Genomic DNA, 16,982 nt, shown 5'->3' with positions numbered 1-16,982 from the left:
AGAGCAGCATTGGTGCCCTGGCCCACACGTTCCCTGTGCCTGTCACAGCCGCGGGTTTAGGATGGCCAGCAGCCGGGACGTGTCCCAAGGAGGCCGTGCCAGCTTCCGTGGAAGGCCCTGTGCCCCTGCCAGCGTGGCTGCCTCGGCAGCCCTGGGGGCTCCTTCTGCTGCCCTGAGCCCGCAGAGCAGGGCAGTGTTTGCTGATGGGCTGAGCCCTTCCTAAAGATCCTGTCGGGCTGCCTTAGACACTTGGGGCCAGGGATTCCTTCCAAACTGGGCCACTTTGGGTGGGCTGGGCATGGCGCCAGGGCAGGTGGCAGTGTGTGCAAGGGCCCTTTGAGACACGCTGCACAACAGTCACCGTGGCATGGAATGGAGGAGTGTGTCCTTTGTGACACGTGGTGACATAGGAGCTGGTGGTGACAAGAACACTCCACAGCGCTTGGAGCAGGCGACAGGACAGGACGGGACAGAGCGGTGCTGTGAGGAGCCCCCGCACAGCGCACTCGTTCCTGCCTGACCTGGAGCTTTTCTGAGGCCTTGTTCCTGCAGCTGACCTCGAGGCCAGAGCACAGGACCTGGTGACCTGTGGCCTTCCGAGGCTTCTGTTTGGCAGTGCCCTCGAGGGCAGAGCGTGGGACTTGGTGCCCTGAGCTTTTCCAAGTCAGCTGTCCTGCTACTAACTCCAGTCATTGACATGGAGCAGAGACCACCAAGTGTGCCCAAGCTGGCCTGGGTTGAGGAGGACGAAGGCGGCCCTGGAGCTGCCCCAGGACAGGAGACTGAAGAGGTGGTGCCATTCCATCCACCACAGGAGGGTGAGTGGCAGAGCTGGGCCTCAGGGCTGGAGCCTGCAGCCAGCATGGCCCCATCCCATCCCATCCCATCCCATCCCATCCCATCCCATCCCATCCCATCCCATCCCATCCCATCCCATCCCATCCCCTGGGGATATGCCCATGGACAGGACGGAAGAGGGCCCAGGCAGACACCCCGCAGTGGCCGTGCTCCATCCCCCTGGGGCATCCCGGGGCTGTCCCTGCCTGGGGAGCGCAGGGCTGGGCTGTGTTCTCCGGCCTCTCCCGCAGCCCCTCAGCTCTGGCTGTGCTCGCTCTTTGCCAGATGCAGCCGTGGAGCGCACACAAGAGCAGCAATCCAGCCGTGGCCGCTTCCGCAGAACAGCGCAGGTACCTGCAGCCATGCCCACCTGGGCTGGGCCTGCTGTCCCTGCTCAGCCGAGCACCGTGTGTGGAGCACTCCATGGAACATCCCTGGCTTCTTGCCCTTCTCCTACAGCTCGTTTGCGACTTCATCAAGAGTGTTCGGCAGGAAGAGGCCAGGGCTATGGGCGCTGGGCTCAGGGCACACTCAGAGGTCCTCAAATATGAGACCAGTGCCGTCCTGCTAGATTTGCTTGTGGAGAACGGTGCTTCCAAGCCAGAGCAAGTAAGCAACCTGAGGCCAGGCTTCCATTCCCCCATGAGTCACATGGCGACCCAAGCCAGGTCTGCTGGTGCCTGTGAGCCTTTGAGGCCATGGCATTGCGGTGGGAATGGAAGCACTTCTCTGGAGAAGTTGGGGACATTGCTCCCTCTGGCAGCTTTCCAAGTTTCCATGTGCCTTCTCCAGGTGCCCGCCATGGTGAGGTACATCCACCAGTGGCTCCTGGCCAATGATTCCGCCGAGCACAGGCTGGACAAGACCCTGCTGAATCTCACCAAAGCACACCCGGATTATGCAGTAATGACGCTCCTGCGTGTGGCCCCGTCCTGTGACAGGTATGGAGCCCACCAGGCCAGAGGGCTCAGGGCTCCCCAGCCCATCACCCTGCACAGCCTGTCCCAGGTGTCTGAAGAACAGAGAGTTCCAGGGCTTTTTGCCTGCTCCCTTTCCCAGCCCTCTGGCATGTTCCTTTCCCAGCCCTTCCCCTGAGCTTGCTGCCATGCTCCCTTGACACCCCACAGGGGTCAGTGCTGCAGGGCTGGGCTGCCTGAGTGCTGCTGGCCAGGGGCAGTGGGCAGAGGCAGAGCCAGCAGTCAGCCTGGGCCCTTAGAGATGCCCAGGCCACAGTGCTGTGTCTGAGACCCGCCTGAGACAGAGCTCTAACCCTGCAGAGCTGCTTGGACCATGTGGAAAACCATCATGGGCTCAAGCAGGACTGCGGAGCTGGCACAGCTGGTACTCCTGGATGTGCTGGGGAACTGGCCGGAGCACAGCACGTGCACCTCCGATGGGGACAAAACGGGTGTCTTTGCCCTGGCTGTGAGTTTCTGCAAGTGGCCTTTGCTGGCCCCAAGGCTGCCTCTCCAGCAGCTCTCCAGCCTCCTTCCCCCACTGCATCTCCCTGCCTCAGGCGCTGGCCTGAAACCTGGCCCAGGGGCAGCTTCAGGGCCACCAGGCCCCCTGCTCCCCCTGCGTCTCTCCGGGCCTCTCCCTGCCACGCTCGGGCCCTGCCACACGGACACCTCGGCACTGAGCGCTCTCTCTGGGGCTTTGTCCTTTGCAGGCAACTCTGGTGATGTGGAAGATCCTCCAGGTGCGCTGTGTCCCCCGTATAATGAAGGTGTATTTCCCACGCCTATTTGTGCACCTGCTCTTCCAAGTGTTCTTCAGCACTCTGGATATGCCAGAGAAGGTGGATACCTTCTGGAAGGGATGCCAGGAAGAACACGGCCTTGCCAGCAGCCCCAACAGGTGCTCCATCCTTGAGCTCCTGTCCCTGCCACGTGGCCTGGGAATGAGCCAGTGCTCCCAGTGTGACCTGGGCTTTGCTCTGCACACAGGTTTGCAGTGCGGACCCTGAAGTCCCTGCTCTGCCAAAGGCAGTACAAGGATGTGGTGGTGGCAATGGAACGCAGGGGTGTCTGGAACACACTGCTGTGTGATGATACCCAACACTATGCCGTGGGTCTGCTGGCCAGGTGAGACCCTCTTTTTCCCACTGCTTCTGACATTTGTGCTCTGTGCCCAGGGTGCCCCACACTGTCCCTGTGGTCATGGGCCAGAGGCCCTCGTCACTGAGGGACAGCCAAGCAGACTGGAAAAGCCTGGGAGAGGAGAAAGCCCAGAAGGAGGGACCACCTAAAGGGCTCCGGTCCCCTTGCAGGATGGTGCTGAAAGAGCAGACCTCTGTGAGCCTATCCTTGGAGAGATTTGCTCAGGTTCCTGGTCCCTTTTTCACCCTCCTAGGGAGATGCGCCATGCTCGTCTTGAGTTGTGTTCCAGTATTGCACTCCACCTCCTCCAGCTGCTCAGCAGGGAGGAGCCACGCTGGGATCTGGCCGCCCTGGCGTTCATTGTGGAGGTGAGCCTGAAGGCCAGCGCTGCCTCGCTGAGCTGCCTCCCAGCTCTCTGCCCTCTCGTAGCCCCAGCTGCCTGGGATGGTGCCCGTGCCCTGTGCTGCTGCCTGGGCCCAGCCCTGTGCGGTTCCGGGCTCCTGCTGGCCGGGTGCCCTGTCACTGCCCTGTGCCTTTCAGGTCCTCGAGTGCCTGGATTACAGTGAATGTGCTGACAGTGTTGTGGAGGTCTCGTCAAGGTACCTGCAGAGCGAGTGCAGGGAGAGGCGTTGCCTGGCACTCAGGGCCCTTCTCGAGCTCATTCACAATCCCTCGATGGTGAGAAGGGGGCAGCGGCTGAAGCTGTGCTGGGAACGCAATGGCTTGGGCTTGGTTGGGCTTTGGGCCCCGGGGCAGCTGCTCCCAGCTCTCCTGCCTCCCGCTTCAGCTGCCCGAGTGCTTCGGGACGGGCTTAGGCCTCTAGGCCCTGCTGCTGCAGGGTTTCACAAAATTGTGTTCCACACAGGCTGACAAAATGTGGAGGCTGACTGAAAGCCTCATGGATCTACTGTGGGACAATGATGCAGAGATAGCTGGGATGACACTTGTCGCACTCAGCTTTATATTCTGGCGCAAATACAGTCTGATGTCAAGCCCTATTGTCCTGCAGCTGGCTGAGGCACTCCTGCCACTCTTTGACCATGTAAGGCTCTGTGCTCCCAGCCATGACCACTGGATGCAGTCTGGAAAATTTGTGCCTGTGCACTTCCAGGCCTGTGCCCCGGGGGCCCTGGAGGAGCCAATGCTGAGGTATTTTTCCCTTTTTTTTTTCATAAAGGATAATAGCCAGGTACAGCTGCTCTCCATAAAACTTTTCCGAGACATGATGGAGGTTTTGGAAGAGAGAGAAAAACCTTTGGAAAGGCTTGTGCATCAGAGTCTGCTGCCACTCTTCTTCCACTGCCATGATGAGAGTCAGCATGTGGCAGAGGTGAGCACTCGTGGGCTGCTGGTGGCCCCCTTGTGAGGGAGCTGGGCTGCCTTTTGCCTTGGCGCCTGGTGGGCTGCAGCCTCCTCCAGGCCATGGCACAGGGACACGGGGCTGTGCCCTGGGCTGTGGGGCCATCTCTGCCACTCTGCTGCTCTCCAGGCTTCTCGGGAAACGCTGCTTTGTGCGGCCAGGTTCCTGAAGAGGAGAGATATCAAAAAGCTGGTGAAGGAGGAGAAACTGTGGAAGTTCAGCAAGTGTTTGGTAAGGATGAACGAGAATCCCCAGCCTCAGCCTGGAGAAGGCTCCTGAGTGCGGTGCTCAGTGTGCACCTTCAGTGATGAAGCTAAAGCTATCATCAATACTGTCAGCTTGTGCAGCCTCCTGTTTCCACAAGAACAGTCAATCCATGAAGTTTTTTGAAGCCTGCAGTTATAGCAAACAGATATCACTAAATACCCTTCCTTTAGTAAATTTAAAAACATTCAAGTTTCAGTAAACACATTCTCTAGTGCAATATTTGCTTCTCTTCACACAAGTAAAACAAGTAATCATGCCTGTCATCATTTTCTGCAAGCTTTTGCTTCATTGGTTGTGCCCCAATAAATAAAAACTAACAATAGTCCTGCATACATATCTCAAAAATTAACCACATTTCTAAAAGAATGAGGTGTTCATCACATCTTTAGTATTCCTCACTCTCCCACAAGCCAAGCAATTATTGAAAGGGCACATCAAACACTAAAACGCATTTTAGATCAACAGAGAGGTGGAGCGGAGGTCACACCTCAGATGAGACTGAACAAAGCTTTGTATGTTTTTAATTTCCTAAACAGTTCCTTTGCAGAACCTGATCCACCGATTCTTAGGCATTTTTCAAATAACACTCAGGCAAAACTGAAAGAAAATCCACCCGTTTTAATTAGAAACCCTGAGTCTGGACAAATTGAAGGTCCTTTCCGATTCATAACCTGGGGCAAAGGGTATGCTTCTGTCTCTACAGGTGCAGGAATTAGGTGGGTCCCAGCCAAAAACGTCAAACTGTATCACACCCCAGAACGTGCTGATGAGTCCAGAACCGAGGAAGCAAGTACGCAGACGTGAGCCGAGCAGAGGGATCCCGGATCACGCCTGACGTTCCTTGTTCATCGGTGGAACCTGCAAACTCTGATTTTGTGTTAATGTTATTTATACGTGTGTCAATTGTATGCCAAATGTTTGTTTTGTAGAGCTGACTTTTCGCAAAAGTTTTGGTTTTTGCTTTTGTTGAAAACAAAATTTTAAAAATTGATATATATGTAAAGATACTGCCAAAACGTGGCTCATGGATAAGATGAAGAAAATGCAAGGTGTGTTGGTATTGGTGAGTTTTAATTGTCTTTTGTTGTGGAGATTTGCCTGTGGAACAAACAAAAACAAATGTTTGGGTGACCTTGGCCAAGGCAGTCGGCTCAGATACCATATGTTTGTCTAATTCAGAACCAGAAAAACCTTTCTCATCCTGTTTGGTTGGTGTGCCAGTAAAAGAGTTGCCTTTGGTCAAAAAACAATCCAATGGTAAGCCAGGTGAAATTGACAATGGAAACAATCCCACATTGAATTGGAATGTTTGGGCCAAAAAACTTCCCAGGGCAGCCTCTGAACCCCAAGATTTGGAAATCCTTGGTTCTTTAACAATGGATTTTTGCTTTACCTTCATAGCTAGTGCTTGGTGAAAAGGTGATCCCCCAAAGTTTAATGTTACTCCCCATTATTTTGCATACAGAAATTTAAGGTTTTGGTTTAATTTTTCAAAGAGTTGGGATGTGCTTCCTGAGGCTGAGCTATATCCAGGGCAATTGCCTAAGGGATATTGGTTCATTTGTGGAGGCAGGGCTTGGCAAGGCATTCGAGCAGACCTTGAAGGTGGCCCATGTAGCATTGGGATCCTCACTGTAGTCGCACCCTCTGCTAAAGCGGTCATGAAAAGGAAACAAAGGAAAACAAGATCTGCTCATCATTACGATGAGAACTGTCAGAGTGACTTCATGCCTTGGAAAGCTGCAAGAAGGGTTTCAGCGGGTATAGTTTTATCCCAATTGGCTTCAGCAGTGGCTTTGAAAGAATTAGATTGAGTTGGATGTTGGCTAAGCAAGCAAACTAATGCCACATCCTCTGCCATTAGTGATAGGTTAAGGGATGTTGATAGTGTTAGACATGCTAACCTTCAAAATAAAGCAGCAATTGACTTTCTTTTACTGGCACAAGGGCATGGTTATGAGGAATTTGAAGGACTGTGTTGTATGAGCCTGTCCGATCATTTGGAATACAAAAACTGAAAGATTTGACAGCCCAAATTAAAGAGGATGGTAGATCCTGATTGGATGATCTGTTCCAAGAATAGAGCTTTACACCTTAGCTAAGGCAACTTTGCAAGATAGGTCTCTATATATTGGGTGTTTTGGTAATGATGTTGATAGTAATCCCCTACATACTTCAGTGAGTGCGACAGATGATGAACAAAACAGTCAGGGAAGTTTTTGTCATACAAGAGAGGGAAGTAGGAAGTAGAAGCAGAGAAAGTGTTCGAAATCTCACAGAAATGACAGATGACGGTATAGAAATGGAAGAGGGTTTTGAGTTAAGATCCTAGAATCTTTGAGTTAAGACCAAATGACTTATAAGTATTGTCAGACGTGATTCATATCTTTTCACTGACTGGGCCTTCACAGCATTAAATTGCTGTGCTGTAACATAGCAATGATTAGTGTCCACAAGAACAAGTCTCAAGCAGAAAGTAAACAAAAGTATTATAGTAGAGCAAGTAGTGGACAACACGATTTTGAAGATTTCTTTTTGAGTCAACAGAGAGGGGGAATTGTGGGAATCCATGGGATTAGAGGATTTTAGGAAAGCTGGGAAAAAGAAAGGCCTCAGAGCCAGTAAGGAGAGTGAAATGCTAAAGCAGCAGAAAAGATATATTGGCAGTAGCAAAGACATGAGAAATAGAGCAATAAAGCTGTGTAGTTTAGCTTTCTAAGTTGCAAAAAGTATATTTTAGTAAATATTTAGAAGGTTAAATATGAATGGGGCTCTATGCTTTGTCTTTTATAAACGAATCATTGTATGAGAGAAAAAGCTGCTATTGTTTTCACCAAAGCTACGTGTGCTTCATGTGGTTGGATAGAACTACTGTCAATATGCTTTTGCTCTATGTAATTGGCTGAAACTGGGTCTGAAACCGTCTTATAATCTGTTGCAACATTAAGTTTCCTCGGCCTGCTGTCTGGATAGCGAGCTGCTTGCATCCATCCATTGCCATAGCCATGTAATGAGTCTGATGCTTCTTAAATAAACAGCTCACGACGCTATTCAGGTGTGGTCCCGTTCCGTTTGTGTCTGTATATAAATGGCCGGCGTCATTGGTTCTAAGACATTATTTCACACCTTTGGCTTACCTGCTTTCCACTAGAGTACAGGTTGCATCTTACTCTTGTCCTTCTCAAATAATTATGTAAGGCATCCCCTTCCCACTGTATACAATTATGTTCATCCGTAATTAATTTTCACAATGCTCTTTCAGGTATAACTGTCTATCCCTGAGGAGTTGCAAAAACAATATGTTTCCGTTCTGCTCATAAATTCCTTGCTAATTCTAGATCTTCCTGATTATACGACATACATCATTGTCATATTGTTCCTTACCTTTGGGAATTAGTGGTGCCCAAACCTCAGCATGGCTTTGTTCTGCTGCTCTTTTTGCAACCTGTTACCCCATTTTGACGTCTGTTTCTCCTTTCTGATGTCCTTTGCAGTGTATAATTGCAACCTCTTGAGGTACTAGTACTGCCTCCAGCAATTTTAAGATTTCTTCTGAATGCTTAATTTGTTTTCCTTGAGCTGTCAATAGTCCTTTTCTTTCCAAACTGCTTCATGGCACCTATTACTCTGAAGGCATACTTGGAATCTGTTCATATATTGATCCTTTTTCCTCAGGCTGGTCAGAAGGTACAGCTTAAAGTGATTATCTCTGCCTTCTGAGCTGACTTACTCTGTGCTTATTGTATATCCCGATTTTCACTGATCTGCTCTTACAAAGCCACTCCCATCTGTGTACTGAGATTCTGCTCCTGGAATTGGGCTTTCTTTAAGATCTGGGCAGCTGGAATAAAGCGGACTTTGTGGTTTTGATAGAGTCATGCTACAAAGGTTCCTTGTCTGTCTGGTGAGTGGCCAGGAATGCTGCTGGATTAACTAGAGAAGAGATTAGTTTGGTAATACCACATTGTTCCACCAAAACTGCCTGATATTTAAGCAATCTGGAGGGTGAAAGCCAACGCCCACCCTTTTGCTCAAGAAGTGCTGCTACTGAATGTTAGATAAATACAATTATTTGTTTACCTAGAGTGAATCCTCAGGCTTCTTGGATGTTTGAAACAAGAGCAGCAACTGCTCACAGTCAGGCTGTCCCCTACTCACTTCATCCAGTTGTTTAGAGAAGTAGGCTATTGCTCTCTTCTATGGGCCAATTGTTTGAGCCACTACAAGGACTACAATCTCTACGCCCCCTACACAACAAGCAAGGGATCAGAGGGTTACAAGGAGCATAGGGCATCAGTCACTTTGCTTTCCCTGCCACTCCTGTCATCGGAAAATGGAAATGCAGGTAGAGCTACTGCACTTGGTTCCTGTCAGATTGTAAGTCTCATTCGTGTCAGAGTCACTCTGGCCTTTCTCACCATCTACTTCTTCCTTGTCCTTCACCTGCCAAGCCCCTCTGGCTGACAATGCAAATGCAGTTCCACATATTCACACTCTTTCATACAACACAAAAGGGTACTTAGGGGCTTTCCCACAAACTAGAAAATTGTCTGAGTGCTTAAGGTGCTCCGAGCATCCAAAAGATATCATCCTATTGCTGGAAAAAATTCCCAGCTAGGCTGCCAGGGACCTATGTCCTCCAGAACATCCTCAGAGTATTTTAAGTTCTCTAGACAATCAATTTCAATTTCCAATCTGCAAGACCATTGTCCTGGTTCGGGGCTTGTTTGGGACATAACCCCCAAAGGGGCTTCTCTACAGAAGCAGCTCCAATTGCCCCTCCCCCCTCCAACCGGTTCGGGAGAAAATATCTCCTTGGAGAAAAAGTGGAAAGAAACCTATTTATTAAACAATAGAACCCAAACAATATTAAACAATAAAACTTCTCACTACTCCAAAAAAAAAAAAAAAAAAAAAAAGCAAACTCAGAACAGTCCCCTCCCTGGGTTGCAGCTCGGCTCACTCAGTCTCTGATCAGTCCCTGCTGGAAACGCCGCGGCCCAGGCCGAGCCAGGGGGGCCACAGGTGGAGCTGCTGGTGCTCTTCTGGGTTTTCAGTGCAGAGCAGGCTTGAACAGGTCCAAGAAAAAGGAAAAATCACAGTCCAGGGAACTTCTTTGCCTCAGCTAGCTAAAACTAACTAAAAGCAAAAAAAAAAAAAAAAAAAAAAAAGGGAAAAAAGGAGCTCTGTCCTGCTGTCTGTCCATCCGCAGACAACACAGTCCAGGAGCAGGATTGTGTAGGAGTGAGAGCAGTCTGAAGACAAACTGCGCGCTTCTTCCCACCCTTCTTCACTGTCTGGAAGAGAATCTTAAAGGTGTAAAACTTATTATTCAGTATAAACAGAACAAGACGACTGGGGATAAAAGCATCATATAGTCAACCCAGGACAACCATACAACGCTGTTTCCCTCTGAGACTGTGTCTCCACTTCTTGCATTCTTAGAGATGAACCTTGGAACACATACTCAATTTTCTGACTACTTCTACTCCAATTAATAGCATTCCATCCCCAAAGGAAAAAGGTAACAGTGTTGAGCACATTCCCTTCCTTATCTTCACATCAGCAAAGAATAAACGATGTTGCACTGACAGATTTAACACATGGACACACACACGATATTATACCAGACTTAATAAACTCTCTAAACCAGCTCCCAATCCAAATTCCAGCCACATTTAATCAATGCCAGTTAGCATACCACTCCTGAACTCTGGGACTCTAACCCACCAAGGGGACGCTCGCCCCTGCCCCGGGACCGTGTAGGTGGGACTCCCTGTGCCACCTGTGCAAGGCACCCATCAGACTTGAACCCACATGGTGTGAATGAGCTGTGTAGGGGGGGGCCTCTGTGTATGACAAACAAGTGAGTATTGCTTTATACCACGGGTAACAAAGGAACAGACAGAACAAATGTGAGCGGTTAGTGATAAAGAGTTTTTCCATATGACATACTTCACGTCCATGTCTGTCCCAGCATGGATCCAGGGTCTGTGGAGGCACCAGTTTCTTGCTTGTGCAATGTTCTACCTCCCCCAAGAGGAAAGAGGCAGCTGGAGAAAGAGCTTGCCAGGCTGCTCTCCATCCTTTAGCAGCAGCCCTGGGTGAGTGGAGAAGTCCCAGCCGAGCGCAAATGTGCCAAGGGAACAGCCGTGCTCTGCTTGGGCGGGGACTCTGCCACACCTGCTGATGGCAGCGCTGCCCGGGCCCCAGGGCTCAGAGCAGCATTGGTGCCCTGGCCCACACGTTCCCTGTGCCTGTCACAGCCGCGGGTTTAGGATGGCCGGCAGCCGGGATGTGTCCCAAGGAGGCCGTGCCAGCTTCCGTGGAAGGCCCCGTGCCCTTGCCAGCGCGGCTGCCTCGGCAGCCCTGGGGGCTCCTTCTGCTGCCCTGAGCCCGCAGAGCAGGACAGCGCTTGCTGATGGGCTGAGCCCTTCCTAAAGATCCTGTCGGGCTGCCTTAGACACTTGGGGCCAGGGATTCCTTCCAACCGGGGCCATTTTGGGTGGGCTGGGGGCGGCCCCAGGGCAGGTGGCAGTGTGTGCAAGGGCCCTTCGTGACACGCTGCAGCACGGTCACCGTGGCATGGAATGGTACTGGGTATCCAAGGGCCTTTGTGACACATGCTGACATAGGAGCTGGAAGTGATAAGAACACTCCAGAGTTCTCTGAGCACACGACGGGACAGAGCAGTGCTGTGAGGAGCCCCCACACAGTGCACTTGTTCTTGTCTGACCCAGAGGTTTTTTGAGGAGTTCTTCCTGCAGCTGACCTTGAGGGCAGACCACAGGACCTGGTGACCCGTGGCCTTCCGAGGCTTCTGTTCTGCAGGTGCCCTCAAGGGCAGAGCGTGGGACTTGGTGCCTTGGACCTTTTCCAAGGCTTCTCTCCTGCAACTAGCTCCTACTAGTCACTGACATGGAGCAGAGATCCCTGAGAGTACCCAAGATGGCCTGTTTGGAGCAGGAGAAAGAAGGCTCTGGAGCTGCCCCAGCAGAGCAGACTGAAGAGGTGGTGCCGCTCCATCCACCACAGGAGGGTGAGTGGCAGAGCTGGGCAGCAGTGCTGGAGCCTGCATCCAGCGTGGCCCCATCCCATGGCATCCCATCCCAACCTATCCCATCCCATCCCATCCCATCCCATCCCATCCCATCCCATCCCATCCCATCCCATCCCGTCCCATCCCATCCCCTGGGGACATGCTCATGGACAGGACGGAAGAGGGCCCAGGCAGACACCCCGCAGTGGCCGTGCTCCATCCCCCTGGGGCATCCCGGGGCTGTCCCTGCCTGGGGAGCGCAGGGCTGGGCTGTGTTCTCCGGCCTCTCCCGCAGCCCCTCAGCTCTGGCTGTGCTCGCTCTTTGCCAGATGCAGCCGTGGAGCGCACACAAGAGCAGCAATCCAGCCGTGGCCGCTTCCGCAGAACAGCGCAGGTACCTGCAGCCATGCCCACCTGGGCTGGGCCTGCTGTCCCTGCTCAGCCGGGCACTGTGTGTGGAGCACTCCATGGAACATCCCTGGCTTCTCGCCCTTCTCCTACAGCTCGTTTGCAAATTCATCAAGAGGATTCGTCAGGAAGAGACCATCACCAGGGGCGCTGGGTTCAGACCATACTCGCCCATCTTCCAAAGCAAGACCAGCGCTGCCCTGCTGTATATGCTTGTAGAGGAAGGTTTTTACAATCCAAAGCAAGTAAGCAACCTGTGGCCAGGGTTTGATCCCCCAAGGAATGGCTTGGTCTCTGAAGTCACGCCTGCTGGTCCTTATGAGCCTCTGAAGCCATCGCAGTGTGATGGGAAGGGAAGAACGTCTCTGGGGAAGCTGGGGACATTGCTCCCTCTGGCAGCTTTCCAAGTTTCCCTGTGCCTTCTCCAGGTGCCTGCCATGGTGAGGTACATCCACCAGTGGCTCCTGGCCAATGATTCCGCTGAGCACAGGCTGGACAAGACCCTGCTGAATCTCACTGAAGCACAGCGTGATGATGTAGTCATGACGCTCCTGCGTGTGGCCCCGTCCTGTGACAGGTAAGGGCCCAGCTGCCCAGAGGGCTCAGGGCTCCCCAGCCCATCACCCTGCACAGCCTGGCCCAGGTGTCTGAGCAGCAGAGACTTCCAGGGCCCTCTGGCTGCTCCCTTTCCCAGCCCTGGCATGTCAGCCCCTGAGCCTGCTGCCGTGCTCCCTCCCTGCCCCTCAGGGCTCTGTCCCCACAGGGCTGGGCTGCCTGGCTGCTGCTGGCCAGGGGCAGAGGGCAGAGGCAGAGCTGGCAGCCAGCTCAGCTCCCAGCGGTGCTGTGTCTGAGACCGCCCTGAGACAGAGCTCTAACCCTGCAGAGCTGCCATGGCCATGTGGAAGACCATCATGTGCTCGCCCAGGACTGCAAAGCCAGTGCAGCTGACACTCCTGGATGTGCTAGGGAACTGGCCGGAGCACAGCACGTGCACCTCCGATGGGGACAAAACGGGTGTCTTTGCCCTGGCTGTGAGTTTCTGCAAGTGGCCTTTGCTGGTCCCAAGGCTGCCTCTCCAGCAGCTCTCCAGCCTCCTTCCCCCACTGCATCTCCCTTGCCTCAGGCGCTGGCCTGAAACCTGGCCCAGGGGCAGCTTCAGGGCCACCAGGCCCCCTGCTCCCCCTGCGTCTCTCCGGGCCTCTCCCTGCCACGCTCGGGCCCTGCCACACGGACACCTCGGCACTGAGCACTCTCTCTGGGGCTTTGTTCTTTGCAGGCAACTGTGGTGATGTGGAAGATCCTCCAGGTGCGCTGTGTCCCACATCTAATGAAGTTTTATTTCCCACGCCTGTTTGTGCAGCTGCTCTTCCAAGTGTTCTTCAGCACAGAAAGGATGCCAAAGAAGGTTGATACCGTCTGGAAGGGATGCCAGGAAGAACACGGCCTTGCCACCAGCCCCAACAGGTGCTCCATCCTAGAGCTCCTGTCCCGGCCATGTGGCCTGGGAATGAGCCAGTGCTCCCAGTGTGACCTGGGCTTTGCTCTGCACACAGCTTTGCAGTGCGGACCCTGAAGTTGCTGCTCTGCCGAAAGCAGTACAAGGATGTGGTGGTGGCAATGGAACGCAGGGGTGCCTGGGACACGCTGCTGTGTGCTGACACCCACCACTATGCCGTGGGTCTGCTGGCCAGGTGAGACCCCCTTCTCCCCATTGCTCCAGCCACTTGTGCTCTGTGCCCAGGGTGCCCCACACAGTCCCTGTGGCTGTGGGCCAGAGGCCCTCGTCACTGAGGGACGGCCAAGCAGACTGGAAAAGGCTGGGAGAGGAGGGTGCCCCCAAGGAGCCGCCTCCCAAATGGCCCAGGTGCCCTTGCAGGATGCTGGAGAAAGAACAGACCCGTGTGAGTGAATCCTGGGAGAGGTTTACTCTCCTGACTCACAGTCATGTTGACTTTTTCTCCTGCCAGGGAGATGTCCTGCGTCTCCATACCCTCCTGTTCCCGGGTCTTTCGCTACCTGCTCCGGCTGCTGAGCACACAGGAGCTACGCTGGGATCTGCCTGCCCTGGCGTTCCTTGTGGAGGTGAGCCTGAAGGCCAGCGCTGCCTGGCTGAGCTGTCTCCCAGCTCTCTGCCCTCTCGTAGCCACAGCTGCTTGGGATGGTGCCCGTGCCCTGTGCTGCTGCCTGGGCCCAGCCCTGTGTGGTTCCGGGCTGCTGCTGGCCGGGTGCCCTGTCACTGCCCTGTGCCTTTCAGGTCCTTGAGTGCCTGGACTTGAGGGAACGTGATGCTGACAGAGTCCTGCAAATCTTGTCAAGGCATGTGCAGAGCAAGTGCAGGGAGAGGCGTCACCTGGCACTCAGGGCCCTTCTCAAGCTCACTGATGATCCCTCAATGGTGAGAAGGGGCAGCGGCTGAAGCTGCACTGTCACTTGGGCTTGGCTGGGCTTTGGGCTCTGGGGCAGCTGCTCCCAGCTCTCCTGCCTCCCGCTTCAGCTGCCCGAGTGCTTCGGGACAGGCCTTTGGCCTCCAGGCCCTGCAGCGGCAGGGTGGCGCTTCACAGACCTGTGTTCCGCGCAGACCGAAAAAATGTGGAGCCTGATTGAAAGTCTTGTGGAGCTCCTGTGGGAGGCAAATGGAGAGGCAGTTAAAATGACAGTCATGGTACTCAGCTTTATAATCTTGGACAAGGACCTACGGATACCCAGCCCCATTGCCCTGCAGCTGGCTGAGGCGCTCCTGCCACTCTTTGACCATGTAAGGCTCTGTGGTCCCAGCCATGACCGCTGGGTGCTGCCTGGACACTTTATGCCCTGTAGATTTGCAGGCCTGTGACCAGCTGAGACCCTCGCAGCCTATACTAAGGTCGTCTTTTCTTCTGTTCATACAGAATAATAGCCAGGTGCAACTGCTCTCCATATTGCTCTTCCGAACATTGCTGACTCTTCCACTGAAAAAGGAAAGAAAGGTCCTGAAGTCACAGGTGCGACAGAGCCTGCTCCCACTCTTCTTCCACTGCCATGATGAGAATTGGCGTGTGGCACAAGTGAGTATTCCCGGGCTGCTGTTAGACCCCTGCAAGGGGGCTTGGATGCTCCCTGTCCTGGCGCCTGGCAGGCTGCAGCCTCCTCCAGGCCGTGGCACAGGGACACAGGTCCTGGGTCCTGGCCTGTGGGGCCATCTCTGGCTCTCTGCTGCTCACCAGGCTTCTCTGGAAACGCTGCTTTGTGTGGCTGACTTCCTGAAGAGGAAGGATCTTGACAAAGTGGTGAAGAAGAAGAAACTGTGGATGTTCGCAGACACCCTGGTAAGGACAGCTTGGAATCCGGAGCCTCAGCCTGGAGAAGGCCCCTGAGCGCGGTGCTCAATGTGAGGGGCTGGCAGCTGTGCCCCTGCCCGCTGCTGCACCCAGAGGCCGCGCGGGCTCTTCTCCAGGCTGCTGTGGGCCCGAGCCGGGTGCCCATGGAGCCCCGGCGCGGCGGGGCTGCGGGGCGGCCCCGCGGCTCCCCGGGCAGCAGCCGGGCCTCTGCCCCCTGCGGAGCCCGGCGCCAGCGGCTGCTGGCCGCGCCTCAGGGCTGTGCGGGCAGGGGAGGCCGGGGCTGGGCGCAGGGAGCGCCCGCCACAGGGGCTGAGCCCGCGCCAAGCCTTCCCTGCTGCCGCTCTCTGCAGCTGGCAGAGGACACGAGCCGAGCGGCCGAGCAGCTGCGCCGGGCCCTGCGCTACCTGGAGAGCCCCCAGGAGCCCCTGCGAGAGGCGGCCATCAGGTTCATGGGTGAGCCACGAGGCCGGGCTCCCTCCCCGGCCCGCCGCAGCTCGGCCCCAGGGCCGCCCGCTGCCCCGGCAGCGCCATCCGGGCCCGGCGCCGTGGAGCCCCGCCTGGCCCGGGCGCTGCTGCCGCCCTCTGGCAGCCGTGCCCTTGGGCGGCAGCGTGCGGCAAGGGCCCGGGCTGAGCCCTGCCAGGCCAGCAGGGCGTGTGGCCGCGGCGCTGGCAGCGCCGCTGGCAGGGAGCTGTGCCGCTGCCGCCGTGACAGGCTCTGTGTTCACAGGGGTGGCCGGCCGGCACCTGAGGGGGCAGCCAGGCGAGCTCCAGCTGATCTGCAGTGGTGAGTGAGGGCAGCGGGCTGACAGCGGGGACTGGCATGGGAAGCTGCAAGCCCTGCCCCGGCTGTGGAGGGCACTGCTCCCGTGGGCAGAGCGCACAGAGATTTCAGGGCCATGTGGGGGATTCATGGCCTGCAGCTTCGGCCTGATCCCCTTGGTCCCTGCTCCCTCCTGGCCATGGCTTGCAGGCTGGGATGGCAATGGCAGGGGACTCTCCTCAGCTCCTTGCAGATCTGGGACCTGACTGTGGCTCTATTTCTCTCTCATGCAGCCCTTGAAGAACTGGCAAATGATAGCTGCCTGTCTGTCAGAAGCCTGGCTCTTCAGACTTTGCACATTGTCAGGACAGTGGCCACCGTGCAATATTCCATCCTCGAGAACCTGGACCATCAGCTGCGCAGGGTGTGGAAGACGTGGCTTCGAGTCTCAGGGCTTGGCTACCTGTGCTGCTGGAGCTCTGCACGGAGGTGATGCCAGAGGCTCTGTCTAGAGGGGCCACCTGAGCCTGCTCTTGTTTTCCTTTTCATGAAGATTGTTATTTTCTTATTTTGTTTTTCTTTAGTGTAAAAATATAGGACGTGTTATAATACACAGACTCCCAAGATCTTTCTTTTGCTGCTGAGGGTCTCGAGGGCATGATGGAAGAGTGGGGAAAATGGTGCTTGCACTCAGCCAGCTGCCCAGGCGTGCAGTGCTGCAGGGACAATGGCCAGAAGCCCCTTGGCCTGTGGTGGTTCTGCTGAAGCCTTTGTGCTGCCGACAGAGCGGGTGGGCAGGGCCAGAGCTGCGGGGATCCCTGCTGGAGCGGTGCCTGGAGATGGCCACAAGGCCTGTGGCAGGCAGGAAGCGCCATCCGTGTCCTCCTGGCCGTGT

General features: G+C 54.7%; 1 protein-coding gene across 1 annotated transcript; it reads left to right on the top strand.

Moving 5' to 3' along the window:
- The first annotated feature begins 465 nt into the window (after positions 1-465).
- Positions 466-16,698, top strand: LOC135308482 (uncharacterized). The gene is made up of 15 exons (XM_064433451.1): positions 466-818; positions 1,123-1,187; positions 1,297-1,446; positions 1,630-1,778; positions 2,115-2,262; positions 2,507-2,694; positions 2,784-2,921; positions 3,190-3,304; positions 3,477-3,614; positions 3,802-3,978; positions 14,899-15,054; positions 15,214-15,315; positions 15,678-15,780; positions 16,055-16,111; positions 16,381-16,698. Exons 1-15 carry the CDS (start codon positions 698-700, stop codon positions 16,578-16,580), a joined length of 2,007 nt encoding a protein of 668 aa, XP_064289521.1. The 5' UTR covers positions 466-697; the 3' UTR covers positions 16,581-16,698.
- The last annotated feature ends 284 nt before the right edge of the window (positions 16,699-16,982 follow it).

The sequence above is a fragment of the Passer domesticus genome, chromosome 10 (assembly GCF_036417665.1).
Source record: "Passer domesticus isolate bPasDom1 chromosome 10, bPasDom1.hap1, whole genome shotgun sequence".
In the NCBI taxonomy this organism is placed as follows: domain Eukaryota; kingdom Metazoa; phylum Chordata; class Aves; order Passeriformes; family Passeridae; genus Passer; species Passer domesticus.
Note: the sequence above shows the minus strand (reverse complement) of the source record. Positions and strands in the feature narration are given on the sequence as shown.

Coding starts and splice junctions, on each gene's coding strand:
- LOC135308482 (XM_064433451.1), top strand. CDS start 698: ATGGAGCAGAGACCACCAAGTGTGCCCAAGCTGGCCTGGGTTGAGGAG. Junction 3,615..3,801: donor TCATTCACAATCCCTCGATG/GTGAGAAGGGGG, acceptor TGTTCCACACAG/GCTGACAAAATGTGGAGGCT. Junction 15,781..16,054: donor GGCGGCCATCAGGTTCATGG/GTGAGCCACGAG, acceptor CTGTGTTCACAG/GGGTGGCCGGCCGGCACCTG.